Source organism: Falco rusticolus, chromosome 3 (genome assembly GCF_015220075.1).
Source record: "Falco rusticolus isolate bFalRus1 chromosome 3, bFalRus1.pri, whole genome shotgun sequence".
Classification (NCBI taxonomy): Eukaryota; Metazoa; Chordata; class Aves; order Falconiformes; family Falconidae; genus Falco; species Falco rusticolus.
The window spans coordinates 44,744,678-44,764,810 of record NC_051189.1 but is presented as its reverse complement, the minus strand read 5'-3'; the positions used below and the strand labels follow the sequence as shown (position 1 = coordinate 44,764,810).

At 36.3% G+C, this 20,133-nt stretch overlaps 1 protein-coding gene across 8 annotated transcripts in view; it reads left to right on the top strand.

Annotated features, from left to right (window-relative positions):
* Positions 1-20,133, top strand: part of CHD7 (chromodomain helicase DNA binding protein 7) — a 132,405-nt gene that overhangs the window by 85,688 nt on the left and 26,584 nt on the right. For all 8 annotated transcript variants that reach the window (XM_037379561.1, XM_037379558.1, XM_037379560.1 and 5 more), the window contains 10 exons: positions 901-1,038; positions 2,092-2,157; positions 6,728-6,783; positions 8,062-8,176; positions 9,559-9,642; positions 10,565-10,702; positions 10,799-10,920; positions 11,392-11,635; positions 17,331-17,507; positions 18,994-19,137. In XM_037379561.1, the coding sequence (XP_037235458.1) occupies positions 901-1,038; positions 2,092-2,157; positions 6,728-6,783; positions 8,062-8,176; positions 9,559-9,642; positions 10,565-10,702; positions 10,799-10,920; positions 11,392-11,635; positions 17,331-17,507; positions 18,994-19,137 (1,284 nt within the window). The remainder of the gene's footprint in view (positions 1-900; positions 1,039-2,091; positions 2,158-6,727; positions 6,784-8,061; positions 8,177-9,558; positions 9,643-10,564; positions 10,703-10,798; positions 10,921-11,391; positions 11,636-17,330; positions 17,508-18,993; positions 19,138-20,133) is intronic.

Here is a 20,133-nt window from a genome sequence, read left to right as displayed (position 1 = left end):
TATTTGAAGCTCAGTTGACACAGCAGCATATGCTCTCAGCTTTTCAAAATATATAACCTGATGCAGACTATCTGGGAATTTGAATTTTATTGTTGCAGAAAATGGTGACTGGCACTGAGCATCAAGTTGCAGATGCTGTCAAATGCATGCCTGTATATTTTACAGTTTGTTTTCTGTGCTTTCTCTGAAGCTTTCTCTCCTCCTGGAGATGAGGGTATGGTAACACAGAAACCACGTTTTCAATTTGGGGTGTTTCAAGTTTTTCATTCTCTATTTGGGGTCTTTTCCCATGCTGTGCTGCAGGATGTCTTTCTGAACAGTGTTGGGTCAGTGGAGTGAGGAAATCATATTTCATTGTATTTCCCCTACAAGATAATCCGGGTACAACTGGGCGGATGGGGAGAGCAAGAACGTGTGTTGTCACTGCTTAGCAACACTGTGGGCCGTGCTGTGGCAAGGTGGTGTTTGGTTCCTGCATTGGCCATCTGTCAAAGTTTGTTGTAGATGTGAATTGAGAGGTGCAACTTTGTGATTTTTAATTGCTTTCTGAGATACATATGCTTTCTAATTTTCTGATGTGGTTTTAGTAACGCTAAAAAAAAAAAAAAAAAAAATCACTTCCCAACTCAATGTGCATGAAATGGCGTACTTTTTTTTTTTTGTTGTTGTTGGATGGTGTTTTGTGGTTTGGTTTTTTTGTTATAAATTTAAGATCAGCTAACAGGCAGAAATTTAGAATAGTAATGCCTTGATTTCACTATTTCTACCAGAGTGCTGTAAAAATAATATCATTCACTATACATTCGCTACTGTATATGAGGAACACAAAGAAGTTTTCTCAGTTATTCTGCTGCTTACCAGTGCTGTTTCTCATTAAAAATATCAATGTTTTCTATTTAGAAGCGACGCTCCAGCAGGCAGGTGAAGAGGAAGCGTTATACAGAAGACCTGGAGTTCAAGATTTCAGATGAGGAGGCTGATGATGCTGATGCTGCTGGAAGAGACTCTCCTTCAAATACTTCTCAATCAGAGCAACAGGTTAGATACAAACTTGAAAAGTGGCTGTAACTACAGCATTTAAATATGGGCCGTTTTCCTGAATGATACTCACCCATGGTTGGCACAGTATGCTCAGGAGGCATTAGCTTTTTACATTCTTAAAGAATATATTAATTCATTACTTTGTTTACAAGCTGATGATACACAGTTCTTTGAAAGTACTGGTCTCTACGTAAAGGAAATCTAAACTGGACTGCTAGAAGTCTTGAATTTACTTCTGTGAATTCAGTGGTCTGGCTTCTGTGACTTTAATAAACCACTCAAGCTTGTCCCCTGCTGCTAGGCACCATAAGAACCCCTTTATGAAATTACTGCCTTGTAGTACCCAGCAGGGTACACTTTATTCTCTGTGCAATGTAAATGATGGATAAAACAGTTTGAATAAGATGAGGGGTAATACCGTAGGAATGACTGTTGTAACAATCTCATTGTTTTGTAGTGCTTTTTCAAAGAACTACTTCACTTAACTGATGACCTATTGGAGAATATATACACGTTCTTTGCTATTTCATTTGGCAATTTGTTAAGCCCTGTGAAATATTGTATGTGACCTCCATCGTTAATTGTGTCTTATCAGAAGGAGAATTTGGTAGGTTTGCCTTCAGTTGCAATAGTGAATTAATGCAGTAGGGAGTTGCAGGCAATTTTCATAGCTATCATTTGGACACTTACACAGCCAATAAAGGTTTTGAACATCTTCTAATATCTAGACTGTGTGGTGAAAGTGTGTGTTATTTTAGGAGAGGTGAACTGCCCATGTGGTTATATCTGTGTATCTGTGCATGTCAGCCGTACTGAGAGTGCTGGAGTTGTGTTAGTGCGTAAAAAAAGGTCTTAAACAAGTATCCTTCAGTCCTTTATTATGGTGTTAAATCTATTTGAATCCTCTAAGTTCTCATGCTAGAGGGAAAAAGTCCTCCTGTGTATTAATCCCCTGTTGCAAAAAAAAATATTTAAAGTTTTTCTAAGGAAGGAAGTCTTTAAGTGGCAAAGATGCACTCCCGTAACTCTTGTATGGTATTTATGACACAGGAATCTGCTGATGCTGAAGGTCCTGTTGTGGAGAAAATCATGAGTAGCCGTTCAGTCAAGAAAAAGGTAAAACAAAAACAAACCCCCTTCCCTTCATATTTTTAAGCAGGCTAAACATATTTCTGAAACCCCTAGTAAGTTCTTAAGATACCTTGGATATTCCAAATTCAAAAACTGTTTTACTGCATAGAGGAGGTTCCCTGAAAGTGTCTTTACATAGTACTTAATATGCTTTTGGATAGACACACACAAAAGAGATTACTTGTTTAGTCTTCTGCTCTTTTCTTACATTTTCTTTGGATGAGAATTTTGATTTTTGCGATTATGCATACCTGGGTGAAATCTGTAGTGCTGTTTGCTTCAGAGTGATGTTTCATGGGAGTTTGAGGAGTGAGAGAACTCTCCTGCATCCTAAGTTTCTGCCTTTTCTAGTTAAGAAAAGTCCTTGCCCATAGTCATTGCGTTTTTTAATAATGGTTGTGCTTAGCAGCTAAAACAACTTTATGTGATTAAGAGTATTGCATGCACAGGTGGTTAATATCTTCCTTCTCACTATGCTAAGATGGTGAAAGAAACACTTCCTTTAAGTGTAGTTCTCTTTTAGTTATGTCCTTCTTGCTAGTTACATTCTTACTTGGTTTAGATTGTTCTAATCTGCTTCACAACTTGATTGGTCTTTGCACTTTCAAATTATTACAATTCCGAGTAGGAAGTAAAAAAGAACTTGTTCCAAAAAGGGCATTATTGCATTTTATAGACTCTTTCATGTACCTAATTCTCTGACTTGTACTGCAGTTGGGAAGAAAACTGTCTTTAATATGGTCATGAATATAGATACGGTACTCAATGTTGATCTTGGTTAACGAGAAATATTTCTTTGCCTCAAAATGATAATTTTCAAATTGGAGGAGGGAAAGCTGCCTTTATTCATGGATTTATTTTTATCTTTTATGTTGTGGTGTTTTGGTTTGTGGGGTGGGGTGAGGTATTTTTATTACTGCAGTCATAATATCATTAACAGCTTTGTAAACCTAAATTCATGCAATATCATGACTGGCTGTGATTGAATTTGACCTGTTTCTGCAGCTCTTACAACACAGAATTTCTAGGATTTTTTTTGAAGTCTAGAGCTATATTTTATATTTTAAACCATAGACTTATCTTTCAGATAAACTTTGTATGATATAAACTCAGTAATTAGTTGTCCTGATGGTCTATTAGGCAGGAGAGGAGAATGGTTTTTTCATAAATGTCTTTACATTGGAAGCTGTTTTTCACCAATTATTCTTCTCTTCTTCCTCTCCCCTGCAAACAAAGGTGTGATTACTCATGGGGAGTGTGTATTTTGCTGCAGGTTGTGGGAAGTGGTTGGTCTGCTGCCTACATGTCTTTGATTGCAAGCTCTGCTGGAGGCAAGCTCTATTTTGAGCTCTTTCTTTAATGTTTTTTATGGATTTTATTTGCAGGTTTGAGGGGTGTCTCTTCTTTCCCTGCTCTTCTCCCCAGCCCTCCTCTCCAAAATCCAAAAAAAAAAAAAAAAATGGATTTCAGGATGTTAATGTTTAACATCTGAAGTATCCAACTGTGCTTTTATTAAAGGTCTTTTACACTCTTACTAACGTCATCAAAACCTTGGTTGTTAGATTACTAATCAAAGTAAAATTGCTGCGATCAGGACCAGTGCATAAAATAAACATGAGGAAAGGCTTCGCTAGGAAACCTTTCAGTGGATTAGATTGTAACAAAGATGTCACGTTCAAGTAAAGGATATTAGATAATGAATATGCTTTTGGAGCAGTATTCTTATCATAAAATTATGCTGTTTTTCTCAGAAATGGCCTTCGTCTACTTTTGGAGTTGCCAGATATGACACAGCACTTGCTTGCAGCCATTTTTGAAGTGTGTGGAATAAAAGTTCATGTTCCAAGTATAAAAGACAGTGTTGTTCTTAACATGGAATTTTGAATTCTGTTATACTCTTCCCTCTTGCATAAACCATTAAGTACATGTAGCACTCTCCAAACCATCATGGTCCTGACGTCTTCAGTTTGTGGAAATTTTTCATTTTTCTAATTATTTTCTTGGCCAGCTTCAGTCCCCTTTGAATTTCTGCTCCTTAACTTTGTAAAAGGAATGGCTTAGAACTAAATAGGCCGTTCAGCACAAATAGCACATATTATGGAAAGATGTGGAGTTTGTAGAACTGTTATACCTGCATGTGGCGCATCAGAATTTCTCTTTTCACCTACCAATACATGGTGAGAATTAGATCTAATTGAAGTGAATCTCTTCCACAGACTGATTAGTTTACAATCTTGTGCTGTGTGATGGGTTTTTTATGTGTTGCTTTGTATCTGTTATTAATGTGTTCTGTCTGCTATTTTTCTAGCAGTTGATATTTCTGGGGCCTTTTTGTTTTGCTTTGGTTTGGTTTTAAGCTCACTCTTGTCTCTACACCTGAGTGGGTTGCTCAAATAACTTTTGCATTAGCAGGTATTATTGTATCGCTTCTGTGGCAATGGCAATGCAAGATTGTGTGCTTTTAATTATTTGCTTGAAAGAAGGGATCATTTATGTCTTCAATTATCTACAGAGATTGTGGATCAGATTGTCAGTTGTGGAGACACATGAATTGTAATTTGAAGTGTCCTGTGTTGGCCAAGTCTGCCCTGCCATGTGTTCTTTTAGGATGGTTGCATAATCATTTTTGGAGAATTTTGCATAAATTTTCTATCTCACCTTTTTTCCTGGTTAGTGTAAACATACATGTTGTGGGGGATGGACAGTGACGTCAAAGCATAAGCTTCTGTCTTACTTCCTAAACTGATGTGTTGTTAAACCTTACTTGAGTGCTGGTGATTGTAACTTGATCAGAATTTTTTTTGGCCATTAGCCTGAATGCCAGGGTGAGATTTTAAAAATACTTTTTAATCAAAGAGACTTGGCCGTAATACACTTCAGAAAATGAAGTTGATGTCTTAAAATTAGGGATGACTTCTTAGAAGACTGATTTTGCCTTAGGGTAGTGAACAGATTCAGAGAATGGGATCTCCATTTTTTAATGCTTTTTTTAAAATACAACTTTGACCTCTAAATATTAATACCTTCTTGATAAATACTGCCTTTTAAGTTTTTTGTTTTAAAAGTAAATCTTGGTGGTCTTGAAATTCCTTCCTTTGACAGTATCTTTGAAAGTGACAGAGAAGCTTCTTCCCTGTGTTTAGTGATAGGGGGTAGTTTATCTTCTTCAACAGAGGATTCAAGAAGATTTAGCACCAGGAATATTTTATTGTGCCTCTCTCTAGAAAGGAACACAAGCAGACTGTACTGGAGTGATATAACAGCTAAAATGATAAAATCCATTGCTAGTCTGGAAAAGAAGAAATACTATGTAAATCTGGGATTAGGAATGCATTAACTTTTTCTTTATTGTGCTAGAACAGTTTAATGCAGCTGCTCCTGTTCTTTAACTGCAGTGCAATGGAAGTAATGTCTAGCCAGCACCTTCTTTTCGAGAGAGAATTTGGAAGATGACAATTCATTCTCTGGTTTCAGAGTAGTCTCTCTTCATGTATTGAAATATTTTTTCTCTCTCTCTCTTTATATATGTGCGTGTGTGTAGATATATAAAAATATACAGGATGTTGAGTTATATAGGGGTCAACAGTTTTGTCTGTTTAGCACTACTTACAGTATTACAGATTATGTTGTCCCTGATAAAGTATGTAAACCAGAAAATCCTCTTCTATTTAAAATTGTTCCAAAGTTCATTAGTAAACACAAACCGTTAATGTTGTGACATAAACTGAATTCTAAACGTGTGCCTGGTGCACTGTCCTTAGTTTGTCCTATGGCTGGGTTCAGGAGTAATTCAACAAAGTATTACATGCCATATGTTATGCAATACTTTGGCACTAGGGATGAGTTAAGGGTAGTCTCAACCCTTAGCACTGAATGCCCTTGGTTTTGCTGGTTTATATCACAACTTTAACCTTGCTTTAAATGTAGGTTTTGGGTGTTAATTTAATTTGGCTGCTCTGTATGTGAGACATCTTGCTTGAGTGAATTTAATTGCACCATTGAGTAAAACTAAAGCCATGAACACTGATGCACTAAAATTCTAGCAGAGGTATAAGGTTTAGTTTTATATGGCTTCTTGTTTGGAGTTATTAACTATATGGAGGAATAAACCCCCTTTAAAACTCTTTTTTTAAAACATTACAAAACCGACAATGTAAAGTTGCCATGAGCCAGCCAAAAATAATACATATGGCATTCAGGAGTGCAGTTGCTAATTGGCTGCTGCCTGAGAAAATGGTACACTTGGCTTCTACTTAACACTGTGGGTTTGGCAGAAAGCCAGGTTTGGGGTGAGGTTGTGAATGAAGCTGCATGTGGTTAGGGAGGAGTTCAAATGATTCATGTCTTGGAAGTTGTAGTAAGCAGTGCAGTATGTACTTGGGTAAAGTGCTGGAGGAAACTCCTCACCCGTGTCCTCCCCCCACAAACGCTTTCCTACACCTCCACTTGTCTCTGTATGAGGGGACTGAATTTTGTATTTCAGTTAGTTTTAATCATCAACTAAATTGAGTTATTTAGTGGTTTAATTCACTTTCCAACAATTCTTTTCTTATAGATGGAGAATGGAGAAGAGGTAGAAATAGAAGAATTCTATGTAAAGTACAAAAACTTGTAAGTAAAGTTATAGGTTAGATTACTATCTCTAAGTTCACATAATTTCCAAATATGTTTTAAAACCTTGTTTTTAAATGGTGTAACTGTTACTATGCTACTCTAAACATTTCTAACATTTAATCCAAAACAGTGGTGAATAAACCGGGAAATACCTTGCATTGGTGGTATTGATAGCGTTGTCTTAATCTGTGTTCTCTCCAAAATGAAATCCATAGGTAAAATTGCTCTGCTATTAAAAACTTTAATCTAAGGCTCATTATGCATGCAGATTCAGCAGCACATACCTATGTAGCTGTGTAGATCTAACTGCAACTCTTGAGTAACCTGCCTGCAAACTACTCAAAAATAACCCTTAACTTTGTTTCAAAAACAAGATTTGTGTTCAACAAAGTATCTAAGATAACAAACAGGATGGCAAATAAAATACTTGACAGATGTATGAGCTCTTTAATTTCAGCAAATGTTCCATCTGAGAGACAGAAATCTGCTTAAAGTGAGTTTCTTGCTGCTAACTGCAGATAGTTGACTTAGCTTTAAATATGCTGCCACCTTTGTACCTTTTGCACTATATTGATTATTGCATGATGTTTAATAGCTTAATTATGCTTTGTTTAGTTTTATTACATTGGCATGTAATTTTTGTATTAACTATTTGTGACTTAGACTTCTTAGCAATATAACTTTTGACACTCTGAATTTATAAAGTGGGACTGGTTATTTTGGCAGAGATGCTGTTCCCTGCTTTGTGTTTTCTTAAAGATGAATTATTACCATGGAACTGCATTTACCAGGGTTTCTCTCTTCTTTCTATCAGTGTTAAAACTTAATACGGGGCTTTTAATTACAATGCTGGTCTCACAAAAAACAGTGCAGAGCATGTTAATATTTAAAATTTTATATATTTCTATTAACTTCGAAACCCCCTACTTTTTGCTGGAATGTAATGTTAAATAGTCACATGTATGATAAACGCCTTGAGTAGTAATTATATTCTGAACATGCCTAATAAAAATCTTACCTTTATGCCAAACACTAAATGTATGAGGTATGTATTTAAATACTGAGTGGGAGTAGTTTTTATTTACTGACAATTTTTTCCATTAGTAAGTATAATTACTTCCATTTGTTAATAACCTGTATGATGAAGACGACAATGTCCGGTTTTCCAAGTGTGACACTACAATGGGCTGGAAATATTTAGCTATACTACTGGGATACATAGGAGTATACAGTGGAAGCATAGTTTTGAATAAGATTTTCTGTTTCATTTTCTAGTTCTTACCTTCATTGTCAGTGGGCATCTGTGGAAGAGCTGGACAAAGATAAGAGAATTCAGCAGAAAATTAAGCGGTTTAAGGCAAAACAGGGCCAGAGCAAATTCCTTTCAGAAGTACGGTTTGTTTGTTTGTTTCTTTTAGGTATTTAAGAAATGTTCTTATAAATTCTTGTTCTGTATACAAGCAGAAGGTTTTGAACAACTGTGTGAAAAATCAGTAGCGTTTATTCTGGTATAAGGTATAACCTTTCTTGATACAAGTCTTGCAAGTTTATGAAACTCAAGTGATCTGTTCTGACTTTATACTTTTTACTATAGTTGTGTGTTTGTGTTTGTTATTTTTTTTTTAAAGTGAGTACTTAGTTGTTTGCATTGTAAGCATGATTCTTGCTGAATCAGTACTAGGTCTCTTTTCTCAGGAACTGATTATGCCAGAAAAATGCATCACATTTTTCTGTGTTATGGACGGCTGCTCACTAGGGATTCTAAGCTTTTTATCATCAATTTAATTTCACTTAGAGCCATAAGCAGTAGTGTGGCAGGGGTCCTGTCAATAAAAGACCAGTTCTACTGATTTGTGTCTCTGAAAGCTTGCCTTTCAGTAAAATGCTGTCTTTTGAGGGAAAAAAAAAACCAAACCAGGTTCATGTGCTACTGTATTTATTTATTTATATTTATTTTTACTATTTCAAGCAGATCAAAACCTGTTGCAAATTGAAAACTTCCATCTGTTCTAGGTGAAGATGCCTGGAATTGCTTTTTTTGAATTTTTTTTTAAATCTGTTTCCGAGTGGGTCACGAGTTACTGTAAATTCTTGGAATTTGTTCCTGTTTTTGAAAGAGCTATCAAAATATACATAGTCTTTAGTCCTTTTGTCTGCCTTTTCTATTGGAGGGGATATTAAAAGTATAAAATGAAACACAACACTTTAGTACTCCAGAAAATCCTGTAAGTTGTTGAAAGGATAGGACAGAACATGACAAATTGTGATTTTTGGGGAAACTGTGTATGCGTGCAGTGTCTTTTCTATGTTTTTGAAATAATAATCTTTAAATCTTGCTTTTAAAACAGTTAGACAATTCCTGTAGTTAAAATAATCCAAAGGCACTTAGTGTACAAGGCTCTAATTTCCTTATTGCAGGCTGTAGTTTTCAAGAATGCTAAATGCATTGCATGCCATAAGCCTTTTCGATTGCTCATTAGTGAATTGTAATTTCACACTTCATTTAAAATATTCTTAAACATTCTCTCACAGTAAAAGGTTTCACACAGTAATTAAGAGGCCCAGTTAACAAAGTCTGAGAAGTCTGATTCCCTCACGGGGAATGATCTTGCTGAATTGTAGCATTTCAATTAACATGTTGGAGTTTGCCAAATATAAATTCTATGTCACCGTGACCCAAAATATTATTGCCTGGTGAAATATATAATAATTTTTCCTCTCAGGAAGGGCTAATAGAGATATCTTTCATAATTTTGCTCTCTCCTTGAACAGATTGATGATGAGCTTTTTAATCCAGATTATGTGGAAGTTGATCGAATCATGGATTTTTCACGTAGCACAGATGATAATGGAGAGGTAAACAAAACCTTTAGTGTGTCTCTAGTCATATAGACATTGTGTTTAGAATTTATTGTTTAAAAGTGAATATATTGAAAACTTCAGAAGCTACCGGAGTATATATGATTAGAAAATAGGATTATGTTTGAGAAAATATTAATACAGCAGTTTCTCTAAAATAAAGGGGTTTAAGTAAGAATTCTGAACTTACGAGTTACCTGTATTTTAAAAAATACAACTCAAAAGAAACCCCATCAAAAAAGCGCCCTCTGATACGCAGTTCTAAGGTGGTACTTAGTACTGTTGAAATACAACATCATGCAGGTAATACAGAATTTAAATGAAAAATGCAAGAATCTTAGCTAAATGTTATAATAGTTTAGACATTGTTTAGACTGTGTGTTGCAGAAGAGCTCCTAAATTCACTGTTTCTTACTTTTTAATGACTTATTCTGCAGGACAAGATCACTTTGTCTTCCAGATTTCTTTTTGATCTTGGGAGAATAGAAAGCTTCACTGGCAGTGTCAGTGTTTCCATATTGCTCTATCAGTGAATGGTGGTGGTTGGGTTGCCTGTTGGGAAGTTTCTGATAATGCTGATAAGAAAAAACAGCTGACTGTTTAAATATGTAGCAAAGCATAGGAATTGTAGCAGTTGGAAAATGAATATTGTTTTACTTCTACATTTTAGTCTTACTTCAGTGATTTCAAAGGTAGTGGTTTGCTCATTTTGGTGGTAAGCCTGCATTCCCCGTGTTCTAATCTTACTTTGTTAGGTTGTCAGGGTGTCAACCTGCTGTTAGCTTATCCTTTTTCCCCCATTCAGACATTCAGGTCTGGTAAGGCTTTTTGAATTGTATCTAGCCTGCACATCTCCTGTAAAAATGGTTATGTTTTTATTCTTTCTAAATTATGATGTAATCTTATTTTTGTCTTAAAGCCTGTAACACATTATCTGGTGAAATGGTGTTCACTTCCTTATGAAGACAGCACTTGGGAGCTCAAGCAAGACATCGACCAAGCTAAGATCGAAGAATTTGAGAAACTGATGTCTAGGGAGCCAGAAATGGAGCGTGTGGTAAGAATTGGCTCCATATAGAGGATTTTATTTGAAAATAGTAAAGTAATGTGGTCTTTCAGAAACCACTAATGGGATTTGCTGTATTTGAAACAGGAGCGACCTCCTGCCGATGACTGGAAAAAATCGGAGAGTTCCAGGGAGTATAAAAACAATAACAAACTCAGGGAATACCAGTTGGAGGGAGTAAACTGGCTTCTTTTCAATTGGTACAACACGTACGTAAAACATTGCTTACTGCTGAATTCTGCTTTGGAAAAGCTTTTACAGCTTATTTGAAACAATAACCTTTCAAAGTGATCTTCAAAAGTTAGGTTTTAGAGTTATTTATGTCTCACTTTTTGCTGCAGGAGTCATACACAAGCTAATTTTGGGTGGATAACATAACATTATATAAAACATGAGTATTTTGGATAGATCTTGTGGCATACTTTTGCATATGTTCATGCGCACCCCTGCTGCCTGTTCCACCCCCAATTGAACTTGAGAGGTACATAAAATGGATATATCCATACTTACTTGTTGCATCACGAATCACAACACCTATTGAAAATGCAAAAATACGATGTCTTTTCAGTGTAAACTTGCCATTCTGAAATTTCTGGTTTACTCAGTTTAAGTTTCTTACTGATTTTCCATGTTTTAAGTTAGGAATAAATCGTTCAGACTGTTTTTATTATTGTTTTCAGACGAAACTGCATTTTAGCAGATGAAATGGGGTTGGGAAAGACTATCCAGTCCATTACGTTTCTCTATGAGATATATTTGAAAGGAATCCATGGTCCTTTCTTGGTTATTGCGCCATTGTCCACAATTCCCAACTGGGAAAGGGAGTTCCGTACCTGGACAGAGTTGAATGTGGTTGTCTATCATGGGAGTCAAGCAAGCCGGCGGACCATTCAGTTGTATGAAATGTACTTCAAAGATCCACAGGTAAAAGCTCTTCATGATTTTTCTTTATCTCTTTTTTTATGTATGCTTTGCTGTTTATTAATTTAAGCATCAATTAGGTTTTTAGTAACAATACGGTAGGATTTAGCTAGTAATGAAGGCATATGTATTAGCAGAGAGAGTGCTTTTTAGTGGTAGCAAAGAGATAGCTGGAAATGGAAGGGGACCAACAGTTACTAAGGCGGTGCAACTCTTATTCAGGGTTTCATTGTTTCGTGCAAGGTTTTAATTATTTTGCATTCCTGAGGAGAGCTGGCAGAAAAGATTCTTAATGGAGAAAGTACTTTAATTGGAACTAAGCTTAAAAATCAATCTTTGCCTATCATCCCAGGAAAATACCAGCTTGCAGAAATTAAACTTGTTGATGCTTCTTTATCAGATTTTGTAAGTCAGATATATTTTGAATCTGTGTTACTGCACTCAGGTTGAATAATTCCTATGAGAGAAGGAAAGCAGATAAAGGAAAGGCTGAGGGTAGAAACAAAGTTATTTGGAAAACTGAAGCTATAAAGAGCAACAGATCTCTATGCTGACGTGCATGGCCTTGCCCAGAGCAAATAAACAGGATTGAGGGGAAATAATGTGCATATATTGAATGTTATAGCAAAACAACGTAATCCTCCTCATGTAAGAGAGGAATAGAGTGGAAGTTCAGACTGATTTGATATATTGAGGAGTATTTTTTCCAACAGCTTTAAAGAAGTGATAGTGGTGAATTCATACATCTAGATTTTCTGTAAAGCATTTGATTTTATGCCACTAGATATTTTGATTAATAAACTAGGATGATATAAAATCAATGTGGCACACATTAAGTGGATTTAAAACTGGCTAACTGATATTTCTTGATGTAATTGTAAATGAGAAATTATTTGCATTTCCAGCATAGTTCTTCAGGGACTGGTTCATGTCCATGAGCTATATAACACTTTTATCAATGACCTGAAAGAAAACATAAAATCATTACTGAGGAAGTTTTCAAATGACACAAAGATGGGGAGAGTGGTAAATAATTAAGACAGTTTGTGGATACAGAGTAAGCTGTATTACTTAATAAATTGGCTCCAAGTTAACAATACTAAGAACAGCTAAATATAGGGCTATCTGTGGACACGGAATGGAGATGATTCTTACAGTAGGGAGAGCTCAGTTCTGGGAAGGCTGCAAGACAAATGCACATCCTTTTGTGTCATGACACACAACCAGTTAAACATGAGTTCATACTGTGAGACTGGTTAAAAGGGCTAGTCCTAGTGCAGGTGTGTAGGAGGAAAGAAATTATATTAACGAGTAGAAAAGTTGCAGCATTCTTCTCTTTGTCAGTCATGTGGCGGGTAGTCCAGTTCTGCCTCTGTCTACCTCTCACTTCCTGTCCTCAAAAACAGCGTTGAGAAACCAGAGTCTTAGAGCAAAGCTATGAGGATGCTTGAGAGACAGATAATATGCTTTCACAAGGAAAGAATTGAGTAAAAACTGTTTTGCAAGTGAGGAGCATGGCACAAGTTGACATGCCATTAGAGCAAACAGAATCGCATGCTCTAAATAATGTAGAAAAATATTTAGTAATGTATAGTAGTTAGAAGTTATGTCTATTTGGCCTAGAAAATAACCATTTTCTCAACAATTTATCAAAGCAACTTTCAAATGAAAATCATATATGCTGTTGTTAAAGAACAGTTAAAGAGTAACAGTTGCTAACACTAAGAACTAATGGCTTATATTCCTTACAAAAATAACCATATTTAGCTTCTTACATAGATGTATAATACACAAATGAACTGGAATTGATTTGTACTTTCTCTGGCTTAAAAATTATTTCTTATTGGAGATAGATACTTGATATAAAATTTAAAAATTTGTGTTTGTCTCTTGTGAAGTGTTTCCTGTGTTAAAAATCATGTTTGTTATTTAAATGGTGCTTGTTCTCGGCACATTCTTCCCCTTAGGATGCAGCAGTTACATAGCATGAAACCTGAAGGAATGTCATCAGAAAAATCCCACTTACTGTGCAGATTCTTGGTGTTACTTTGACAATATTGTTTTGTTGATTTAACAGCAACTAAAAGGATCTCAAGCAAGATGCTGCAGGAAGTTTTATTCCCCCTGTTGTCATGTTCTTAACTCGTCCCTTGCAATGACCATAGCAGTCATTTGACCCCATAGCGAGTAATGACAAAACACTCCTGGCACAGAAAAATGGATCATTTTCTGCTGGCTTTGCTCGCTGAACTGGCTTAAGATGAGAATCAGACAATTGCCATGGTTGGAGATAAAGGAGAAATGGAGTGAACTCGTCTTTTGGTGGAAGCTAGCTTAGATATGTCATGAAATCCTTTCTGTGTTCTGTTGTTTGTAAGACAGTGTCAGCTGTGAAATGCACGGTAGAAAGTGAATTACAGGAAAAAAAGTCTCTTTATGTTCTGACAAAAAGAATCCCCATGTAGTGTTCATTCTGGCATCCTCTAAAGTACCATCAGTGGGCATGCGAAGGGGGCTGAGAAGGGAGAGAAAGCAGGCAGGCTTTGGCAGTATTCTTTCTAGTTCCCTTGCCAAACTCGTCAACCCAGACATCGGCATCTTTGGCTTTTTAGGCCTTAACATGAAAAGAGGCCTCTCAAGCTGAACTGTTTCTCAGAAAGACAATTGAACATCGAGAAAATCTGAGTGGCTTTGAAGGGCAGTAATAAGACAGCATGCATATGAAGCACCTACCCCATCTGCAGTAGTACGATTTTTTTCAAAGTCAACACCAGTAACAAGACTCAAGTTGCTGTGAAAAGCTAGAGAGGAGTCAGTAACAGGTTACATTTCTGCAGTGGTGTGACTTCAACACTAAGGACACCATGTGACTGGAGATGTTCCCATAAAAACCCTTACTGCTTGTGAGGGTCATGTAGGAAAGCCTGTTCTGCTGTTCTTGAGCAGTATAACTGAAAGGTCCTTCTGGCCCCCTTCCCTGGTTGGAATATCAAATAAACCAGTTGGTTTTCTGTAGTATTCTACCTTTGAAAAAGAGTTCTGTTGTAAGATCAGGAAAATTATATATAGCAAATAAAACTAGTAGCAGAGCCCTGCAAAACAGTTGACTTGTTTGTGAGGGAAATTTACTTCACAGTGTCACAAGGACTAAAAAGATAAACCACCTGGCTCACGTGTAGAAATTGCCTTGGTTGATTTTTAACTGAAAATAATGCTATCGATGTTCAGGACTTTATCTGGCTTACCTGGTTCATTCCTTTTGGGCTTAGTGAGTGTTGGCCTAGAATATTTTCTTGCCTGCGTGGTTTTCTTCCCTGCTGAGAAGCTACTAAACTATGAACGTGCCATCAGCATAGGGTTACTTCAGAGTCCTGCAAAGAATGGTTAGCGTGCAGCAGTTTAAGGTAGTATTTCATCAACAGAGACTCCATCTTTCACCAAAGATGACATCAAATTACATTTTACAAAGTGGCTATGACTTAGTTTTCTAGATGTCTTCCAGCAATAATTGGTTAACATGCACATTTCTTGCATCTGTTTTCTTATTCCTCAAACTGCAGTCTGAGGTTGGTGGGAAAAGACCATAATAATCTTTCACGGTTCCCATTGGTGGCATGTGCATCTTTTTAGAAGTCCACTTACACACATCCAATTGATCTTCTCAGTTTTTATCTAAGAGGTAATACCCCAAAACATAACCCAACTTTTATATTCATATCTAATTGTTGTACCTTGTGGCTACCTCTGTTGTTTGAGTTCCTTCCAGAAGAATTTTCCAAACAGAAAAGGAAACTGCTACCTATTAGGAAGATTGATTTCCTCAATGGAGGACCTTTTTTGAGTAAATGGATACGAAATTCCTGTGGTTCCAACATCAGAGAACTTCATTTGAATGCCATGCTGAAACGGGATAAATTGATTCCTATTTGCCTAAGAATGCACCTGTGACAATGACATAGGTCACTTTCCTGATAGTTTCTGCGTTTGAATTTCTCAAATGTGACATTAATAGGATTACTTTAGGATTCTTTCCCATACTCCCCAAGTGCTGGAGGCCTGCAAGTGTTGAAGAACAATGTCATTCACCCTCTAAAGCTCTTGGAGAGCTTTTGGAACTTCCTGCTTGATTTACTCCTGTGTTCTTCACTACAACATTTGACTGTCTTTCAAATAATGTGAGCTGTTGTGGCAAGACCACTGTGCCTATTTTAATGTGAGATTTAGCGCTACATATATAATCAAGGGTCCCTCTTATGAGTTTTGCTTCACCTGGATATGCTGCTTTTATGTAGTGATAATTTTTGAGGAGTACTGCTTGCCATACAGTCATGAGGTTGCTCATGGAAGTGTTCTCCACTACTTGGAAAGAATTTCCTGGGCTACATTCTTGTATTCTCACAGTTACAACTGGCCCAGGAAAAGGTTACAGCATTTCAAACTGCTGGCTTTCTAAGTTGCCCACTTAATGTATCTTCATCTGCTTTTTGTTGGGTAACAACTCTTTTTCTCCTGAAGATATATGTTTCTGGATTATACCATGAGAAAGAACTGTTGCACAGGTCATTACTTAGTCTGAAATACTCTTGGATGTGCATGGGCAGATTTAATACTGAGTTCAGGATATCAGGTTTCCAATCATTTTATTGAGTCAGTAGCCAGTTCTGACCCCCACAGTTTGGAGAGGATTATGTGCAGGCCACTTATAAAAGGATTCAGACATGCACATGTTTGAAGGAAGAAATTATCACCTTACTCTATAATACCTGTTATTAGGAAACATGTTCAATACAACCCATGACATAGTCATACTTTGAAAACATAGAGTAGCTTTGAACTTGTTGAGGCCTGTCCTTAAAGAGACAGTGACACTGGAGATACCAAGTTATGTATTTCTTTGAATAACATTGGGAAGAAATAAAGCATAGTGTCAGAAAGGTGTTCATTTCGTTATCTTGAGTAAAGTTTATTCAGGGTTATTTTTGGAACAGCATCTTAGTATCAGTCCTGAAAATAAAACCCTCAACTAACCAAATAAATAGTGAATATGGTGCCAGACAGCATGTAAATTGTCCTGTTGAACTTTGCTTGACACAAGTTTACAAAAATGACAGGGAAATGTATGCAGAGATATACATTCTCCATTTAAGAGGTCAGAGATTTGCTTTTTTTCAAAGCTGTTTACTAGAATTGTAGATGTTTTGGATACTCGGTGTCCAGCAGGAAAAAATAATTGTTTATTGGGAGCAAAATGTTCTAATGGTAATAAAAATGAAGCCTTAACATACTTCGGGCTTATTTGGATCATTTGGGATGACCATCACACACCTTTGACTTAAAAGAAAATTCTCTTGACAGAATCTGAAAACCTTACGTGAATGTTGCAGCAATACATTAATGCTTCAAGGCATTAGTATAATCCATATGAATTATGACTGAAATACTTCTATAACATGTTTGTAAAGAATATGCAATGATTGTGTGAACCTTTTTACAGGATTAAAAACATAGCTAGCGTGAAACCAGTAGTAAATTACACATTTGTATTCCCTCATTGAATCAATGGTAATGACTACATTTACTTAAAATATCTTGCCCATTGTACCGTTCTGTATTTTTATAGAATGAATTTTGAAAATGAAACAAATGTACTTCCTTTCTTTGCCAGGGAGTTTACTTCAACTTTTTCTGTTCTTTTTAGGGCCGTGTGATAAAGGGGTCCTACAAGTTCCATGCCATTATCACAACATTTGAAATGATCTTGACTGACTGCCCAGAGCTGCGTAACATTCCATGGCGTTGTGTGGTCATTGATGAGGCTCACAGGCTGAAAAACAGGAACTGTAAGCTTTTGGAAGGCCTCAAGATGATGGACCTGGTTAGTGTGTACATCTCTTACATTTGCATCTTCTGTGTTTCTATTACTCCTTATCTACAGTTGCATCACAAAGTGAAATAAAAGGTTTTCTTCTCAAGTAAAATCATCAAGTGCTAAGAAGAATGAGGGACACATAAGAAAGTCTTTAAAATACCTAGAAGCATATGCATACCTTCGGTTTTGGAGTGCTGACGTTTCCTAAGTCTCTTCTTTGGTTTAGACCTAGAATTATGTGGATTCTGTTAAGATAATCAGGGTAAATTCGTGCTTTCCTTTCTCTCTTTTTATGTGACTTACTCCATAGTCATTTCTTCACATAGACATTTATTTAAAGGTATAATGTGGTCAGGTGGCCAAATACAGGTATGAGACTTAAACTGCTGTGCATTAATGTCAACTCTAATTTTAAGTTATTTTGTGGCCATAAGGATGTTCTTTCAGGCTGACTAAGGAAGGGAAAAGTGAGTTGATTTCTGATGCTAATATAAATGTTATATACACAAAATACATGTATTAAGCACACAGAGAAAAATAAGGTGATGGTTTTTAAAGGTTTTACCATTTTAAAGGCAAAATAATAATTACTTTTTTTCCTGACCAGAAGATTCTTTAAAAATGGGAGAGGAATGCCATCGTGCCAAGTTAAAACCTGGAACTCAGGATGTCTTATTTCTGATGATAAAGAGGAATAAACATTAGCTTGCGCAATCACTGGTGACCTATAGGTTGCTTTTAGTTTCTTTTTCCGTTTGTTAAACAATACTTTTCTTGAAGGAGTCTGAAGACTTAGTGAATGAAAGTTTGTAAAAATGCTGTATACAATTTGTTTTTCTTATTATGGTTGCTATTAGAGGAAAGCTGAACTTATAGGTGTGGCTATAGGTGGAGATCAGGGATGTCTTACTTCAGTTCATGTTCTACTAAATTCATTTTTGACCTTGGGTAGTTTCTTAAACTCTCTGGGCTCCTCCTGTAAAGCAGTATGCAGCTTTTACTCTTGTCTCTGCCAGTCTTATGCTCTGTTGTGTGTAGATGGAAAGTAAGACTCTACTTCAGGTTTTCCTGTGTTAGAAACTTACACCTGCCCTGAAGAGATTCATGCACTGAGTCTATTGGAGGTGTGGTGAATCGATGGATTTATACTGGAAGTGATGGGATAAATTCAGCTGTTGTTTTGCCATTTAAAGTTCGTTGTACTTGTGAAACAGCTGGGATCAGTAAAATCTCATCTTTATCTGGAGGAGTTTTGGAGGTGCTTAAGTAGCAGAGTGTTTTCCTGGGCTATCACTGAAGGAAGGCCAGAATACTAGTTAGATATGTCTTGAAAAGACATTTTGTGTCTTTTGTGCAATATGTAAGTAGTTGGGAGGGTGAGGGGAGGGAAGCAAAGATGAGAGATACACAAATATTTTTCCTTCCTATATGTATTTCTCCATTGAAAATTAATTTAGATAGATTCAAAGGCAGCTATTTCTTAACCTTTCAGGAACATAAAGTGCTGCTTACTGGAACCCCTTTGCAAAACACAGTAGAAGAGCTATTTAGCTTGCTTCACTTCTTGGAACCAGGTCGCTTCCCCTCAGAAACCACATTCATGCAAGAATTTGGTGATCTGAAAACTGAAGAACAGGTAAACTTCTCCTTCATTCTTACTTTTTTATTTAGGTAGAGTGAATTTATCCATTTTATTATATCTGAACTTCACTTGTTTTTACGAATAATAGCTATTTACTTTTTGGAAGATCCAAAAAGTTTTATCCCTGGTTTTTTGTTTGGTTTCATTTTGTTAAGTTTTTTGCTTTTGACCAAAAGGCTTTTTGCCTTATCACTGAGGGTTTTATCCTTTGTCCATTGGTCATGCAGAAACAGGGAAAGTTTCCTCTCATTGAAATGTGTTACTTGAAAATGGGGAGTGGGGTGTCTTCTAACAGTTGCTGGATGAAAATATTTTTAAATTGTTTGTTCACTCTAAAAGAATGAATTTGTCAGTTGACATTCTTCCTTAAGCCTCAGTATCAGCGTGAGGAGACTGTCCTCTGTAACTTCTGTGGAGTTAACATCTGAGAGTTTTATCAATGACTTCTGTGCAAACAAGAACATATTTGAAACCTAGTTTAGCAAGAGGTAACCAAATGGAAAGAAAAATTTTTGACTGACTTGGAAACAGATTTCTCAGGCTGTGCAATAAAAGAAGTGCATAAATCAATGCAAAATGAAAGACCTCAGTGCAGCATGTTTTAGATCTAAAATGTAAAAGCTTCTCATGATCATATATGATTTATGTATCATGATTTATATATAAAATTTAAATGTCATCTTGTATGCAGGAAAATGTTTTAAAAAGTCAATAGGTAACAGGCCAATCACCTTAACATTAGGAATTAACTGAAGCATGGCATCTTAATTTAGGCACCTTAATTGGGCCCTTTGTACCCTGTGATAAAGTAAATTTATGACTGCATGCATTTTGGTGTGCAGCTTTGTTGGTTTTGTCTGAAAATTCAATTTCTGGTATTTCTAACTTTTGACTGCTTGAATTTGTTAACTTTCCTTGAGAGCAACTCTTCCATTCTTTCATAGGTAATAGTCTAAATTACAAACCAGCTCTCCCCTAGCCCCTTACCTC